General features: G+C 37.1%; 1 protein-coding gene across 2 annotated transcripts in view; it reads left to right on the top strand.

The window, feature by feature from the left end:
* UGGT2 (UDP-glucose glycoprotein glucosyltransferase 2) overlaps positions 1–5,588 on the top strand; it is an 88,404-nt gene extending 82,816 nt beyond the window's left edge. For both annotated transcript variants that reach the window (XM_013201620.3, XM_066986756.1), the window contains exons 37-39: positions 1,222–1,338; positions 4,095–4,239; positions 4,740–5,588. In XM_013201620.3, the coding sequence (XP_013057074.3) occupies positions 1,222–1,338; positions 4,095–4,239; positions 4,740–4,762 (285 nt within the window). In that variant the 3' untranslated portion in view covers positions 4,763–5,588. The remainder of the gene's footprint in view (positions 1–1,221; positions 1,339–4,094; positions 4,240–4,739) is intronic.
* Positions 5,589–6,000: the final 412 nt, after the last annotated feature.

Raw genomic sequence — 6,000 nt, forward strand, 5'->3', positions numbered from 1 at the left:
TATATAACTCCAGCAATTTTTAAAGCTAGGTAAGATAAATAAGTGTGCAAATCACAAGCGTGTAAGTACACGGTAGTCTCTCTCCTTTCTACTCCATTTAACAATTCTGTAAATTCGCAACTTTGAAAGTTACTCTGTTAACTTAGGAATCATGATTTAATTTTAAAAGTCAGAGGCACAACAGAAAAACAACCTCTTTTCTCTTGAAATTGAGATAATGATAAAACATCTATTTGATCTTTCTAACATTCATTGAATTGAAGTTTTTCAAAAAAGGAAACATTTAAATTAATGTTTAAATGTCTTGACATGGCATACTTCTATTTTAGTAGTCAGCTAGTTTTTTCATACTAATGTCTATATTTGAATTAAATTACATGCTTTTTATAACACAGCTGTATGTACTATTTTATTCTGTCACATTTAGCAATGTGTATTGGCAAATAAGACATGACTAATGCTTACTTGAGTACTGACGTTTATTTTTTAAATGTTATGTAGGGGTTGTGCATGCGAAGGAGCTTATGAATGGACCTACCAATTACACTTGGTATTTTTAACCATTGTCAAAGTACCCGTACTATATGACTGCCTGGGATTCTTCTCTTTTGTAAATGCTATTGGCTACATTCAGCAAAATATTGGTTCAGTGCTTTCGTTTTTATGAGAGTATTTGAATATATAATAAAGGTGAAAAAAATAAAATTTTAAGTCAAGTAAGATAGCAGTTTAATAGCTTTTCCTTTTCATACTTAAATTTCTGTAATCTATCTTCCTAAAACAAGGCTAACTTTAGAGTAGTGTCATAATCCTGGGTTATGTGCTTTTGAGCATGTTTTGCAAATCAGAGGAATGGAAGTATGGTTAAGAGGCTTTAATAACTGTATCCAGTCTAATTTCTGCTAGGAGTATTTAGCATATGGCATGTGGTATCTGAACTGTAAGTACCAGTTAGCAGTATTAGTTATGTCAAACTAAGGAAGGACAGATACAAATACAAGAAAAAAGTACCTGAGAAGTAAGAGGTGGAATTGGCTAACAAAATTAGTATTATGAAATTTTGAATCTACTTGAAAAAGAGTCGGATGAGCACATAGGAGGACACATAAGAACAACTTGCAGAAGTGGTATCAGACAAAAGATATTCTGTGGAATCTCTTTTGAGTAATTGTAGTTACCTCAAAACTCAATGCTAATTTATGGTTTTACAAACTTGCACAGGATCTTCCCAATAATATGATTCATCAAGTAGCTATTAAGTCTCTCCCTCAAGAATGGCTTTGGTGTGAAACCTGGTGTGATGATGAGTCCAAGAAAAAGGCTAAAACAATAGACTTGGTAAGTTGATTTTGAGTTAAATTAGTTTTATAAATTAAAAAAATGTATATTACAATTTATGTGGCTTTTGATATTGTGGTGGTTTTACTCGGGTGGGTGGCCGAGCTCCACCACAACCGCTCTCTCACTCCCCCTCCTCAAAGAGGAACGGGGAGAAAATATAATGAAAAGGGCTCAAGGGTTGAGATAAGGACAGGGAGATCGTGCAGTAATTATCATGACAGGCAAAACAGACTCAGCATAGGGAGACAGTAAGATTTATTGCCTATTACTAACAAGCTAGAGAAGTGAGAAACAAAGGAAAGAAACCCAAAGCACCTTCCCCCCATCCACCCTCTTCCACCTCCTCCCCCCGAGCAGCATAGGGGAACGAGGGAATGGGGGTTATGGTCAGTATGTAGCGCTTCTTCTCCACCGCTCCTTCTCAGCCACTCTCGTCCCCTGTGCTGTGGGGTCCCTCCCACGGGATGCAGTCCTTGCTGAACTGATCCGGCGTGGGCTGCCCACAGGCAGCAGCTCTTCAAGAACTGCTCCAGATATGGATCCATACCATGGGGTCCATCCCTCAGGAGCGAACTGCTCCAGCCTGGATCCCCCGCGGGCAGCAGCTCCTGCCAGGTCACCTGCTCCTGCGTGCTCTCCTCTCCACAGGCTACAGCTCCGGCCCAGAATCTGCTCTGGCAGGGGTCTTCCACAGGCCGCAGCCTCCATTGGTGCAGGTCCACCTGCTCCACTGTGGTCTCCTCCACGGGCTGCAGCGTGGAACCCTGCTCCACCGTGGTACTCCATGGGCTGCAGGGGGACAGCCTGCTTCACCATGGTCCTCACCACAGGCCGCAGGGGGCTTCTGCTCTGGTGCCTGGAGCACCTCTCCCCCTCCTTCTTCACTGACCTTGGTGCCTGCAAGGCTGTTCCTCACTCCTCTCACTCTCCCAGCTGCTGTGTGGCACAGCGTTTTTTTTCCCTGTCTTAAATATGCTCTCACTGAGGCGCAAACAAGATCACTTACTGGCTCAGCTCTGGTCAGCAGTGAGGGCCCTTACTTAACATGGGGCAGCTTCTAGATCCTTCTCACAAAAGCCACCCCTATGGCCCCCTGCTACCAAAACCTTGCCACATAAACCCACTGCAGATATATGCGTATGTGATATCATGGAGCCAGCCTTGTTGGAAGGTACTGGAACATTAGTTCCCTTTTGATAAATGCCTGAATACATACAACTTTTCTTCGTTCCTCCAAGGCTTCTCCTGCATGCTCTGTATCAAATTTGCTTATGATGAAACTGAAAACTACTGAAAATTAAGTGCTGCCATCATAACTGGATAGGATCAGGGTTTTTCACTCTTGTACACATATTTTCCCTTTTTTTTTTTTTTTTTCTTTCTTCATTTTCAGCCAGGTTAGTAGAACTATCATGAAGTACTGCTAATAAGTCTTTGAGTTTTGTGTGCTGCTGCCCCTGCTGAACCTGCTGTGGAGAGGAGTAATATTATTATGACTCTTTTTCTCTGTCCATTTCACCACTATAAATGAAGACAGAGCATAGCTTAAAAAGAACAAAGCTGGGGAGACTTACCTGCATTTAGAAAGAAGAAAATGTCTGTCTTTGGGAATTGAAACAGAGAGAGAAAAAGTTCTGGTCTGGCATTATTACCGCATCCAACTTTCCCTGCTTTTCTTGACAACCCCCACTCAGTGGGAGTGAAACTTCAGAGCCATAATTCTGAAGAAAAATAGACAATTGGAATCTGGTGCAAATATTCAGTATGTAAATAGTTTTGTGTCTTTACAGTTAAAATAAGCTTTTTTGTGTGTGCTAAACATGGGTACTGTCTATTCTAGAAAGTAAAAGATTGAAATTTAAGTTACTAGACTGTCTTTCAATCCCCAGTATCATGTGTCACTTTTTATTATGCACCCTCATATTTTTATTATTTTATGAAAGTAACCATTTTATTTGCTAGATAACACTAGAGGAAGCATCACAAACGTAATAGAAAACATGATATCAGTTTTAATTTCAATGTGCTAATGTATACCTTGTATTTCCCCACGTAACTTTGTCTGAATATTAGTAGTCTTGTGGTAGCTAAGTCTCTGCTATCCATATGGTCAGGAATACACAGAAAAAAAATGAATTATTTACAATAAAATGTTTTAAACTATTTAAACTGGGTTTATTTACAGTTTGTTTTCTGTGATTTTTTTAGTGATTATCAAGGTAACTGACCTTGCACATTTTGTCCTTCAAAGAACTCATAAATGCTAACAAGATTATTGTTAGGTGTGACATAAATGAGAGCAAAGAAATATGTTTGAGACTTCAGATATTTCTGTGGGCTGCTGAGAGGTGGCTCTTTATATGAAATATCAGAATCTTAGCCAGATATTTAAACTAAAATTGTGACAAGAAAATAAGGTAAATAGCAGTTCTCTGCAAAATAGTAAGATTTTTTTTGCATAAATGACTTTTTCTTATACTTCATTAAATTCATATCAAGTTTCATGATTTGCTGCAATGTAGTTTTTGTCTGAAGTTAAACTTATTTTTCACTTTGAAGTAAATTGTAGACCATTTTGAAACATTCAGATTATTGTATTAGTCAACATATGAATACATCGCTAGTTTTTAGCAATAATGTGTGTTCTACTGTTTATCTTCAGTGACACTGAGGAGCTGATCACTTACAGTTCCTTGGAGAGGCGCTGTTTTCACATTGGCTTTCTTTACATCTAGTATGTTTTAAACTTTCAGTGTAACAATCCCCAAACCAAAGAACCCAAACTAAAGGCTGCTGCCCGGATTGTTCCTGAATGGGTTGAATATGACACTGAAATACGGAAGTTAATAGAGCAAATTGAAAAAGAGAAGAAAAACCAAACATCGTATTTTCAAAAAGGTAACTTACATGCATATTCATCTGTTAATTCTGTAAAATAATTTATTTGAAATGAAGGTTGGGATCAGTAGGCACATACATTGTATCAGTGTACTTTTCCCTTCAAGAAATATTGCATTGAGACTCATTTTGCGGTGAGACTCACCCCACCTATGCTCCACTCCTTTCAGATTTTACGCATCCTCTCCACAAATTTCCATGTCACTGTCTCCTTGTCCAGTACGTTTCTCTGTCTTCAGACTGTAGTTTACAGGTTTCCCTGCCAGTATCAGTCTCCAGTCTTGAGTCGGAGAACAAAAGCCCTTTTTTGGTATAAAGAATTCTTAGTGGTTTTTATTCTCTGTGAAAGCTTATGGTCAACTTTTAGCAAGGCTCTAAAAATGAAGTTCATGTTGTTGAATTGACTCTCTAGCAGTAAATAAAGAGCTTTCTCCATGTTTTACAAAACCAGTGATAAAGTTTCTATGTAATTGTTATATGATTTTTTTCCTTGGTTACAGGTTCTAAGCACGATGAACTTTAGCATCACCTGTAAAAACCAATGGTGACAGTGCAATAGTCTTCTGCAAAAGACTGACTGGAAGTTACGAAAGCTGCATTGGCACTATTGTTAACATTCTTCAATGTGAAGTGAAATATTTTATAACTTATGGTGTTATTTAAAAATGTTAAATGAAATATAAAGAACAGAAGAGACGAATCAACAGGTACTTGCTTTTATTTAAACCAGTGTAGAGTAGCTTTCCTTGTTTCTTTGTTTTTCTTTTCCTTCTCTAAAAGACAGTTTGCCCAGAGGATTTTTACAATATAAACAATGATGTATTCAACTCCTCAAAGATTTACTTTGTCAGCAGCTGGGGGGGCAGTATTAAATATGTATATGAAAACTGTTTTGTGCATATTACATGCATAAAGTAAATGTATTTAAATATAAAGAATTTTGGTTATATATCCATAGTTTTGTCCTTGGAGAAATGCTGCAGTCACAAGAAAAATTCTCATTGTAGCAAAGACATGATGTAAAAAATAGCTTGAACAATTTAGACCACAGAAATCTAAATCAACTTTGAAGCTTACTGAAGCAAGGAATGTAATTATTCATTTTTTATACAGGATTGCTGCACTCTTACTAACTTGAAATAAACCATTTTTGATTCTTAAGCTCCTTTTGGTCACTTAAATAGTATGCCGTAAGATTCCATTATGTGTTTTTTGGTTAAGATAACTTTCCAACTGGCATGCATTGAATCAGAAGGTCAGTATCTGAAAGATGCTTCCACTCAGTTTTGATTATCGTTATTTTGTTCAGAAATTAAAATAATAAAATACTTGATTAATTTCGACTGTCAGTGGTGTCTACTGTAATTTTATAAATACATACTTACAAAAACTGTTGCTCTAATGGGCTACTGATATTTTGATCTACAAAAACTGCAGTGAAAAATTCCTGCAATGCGCATTTGAAAATGGGAATTTTGTTTCTTAAACTGATATCTAGTACCTTCAGTACATGCTCTGTTGCTTAGCTTGTGCTGATGTTCAAAATAGACTGGATGAGACCACAAATTCTTATAAGAAGAGCTTAATAAAGTATTTCAATCTAAATGCTTGTAATTATAAAAGATAATGTAATTTGCACTAAGTGGGTAAATCAATCATCAGTTGCACATTTCCATACCAGCAAATAAGTGAATGAATAGAAAGAATAATGAAGCATATTTTGCATGCAGTCATCGTTCTCAGGTGTAGGTTATTTGAAAG

The sequence above is a fragment of the Anser cygnoides genome, chromosome 1 (genome assembly GCF_040182565.1).
Source record: "Anser cygnoides isolate HZ-2024a breed goose chromosome 1, Taihu_goose_T2T_genome, whole genome shotgun sequence".
NCBI classification, from domain to species: domain Eukaryota; kingdom Metazoa; phylum Chordata; class Aves; order Anseriformes; family Anatidae; genus Anser; species Anser cygnoides.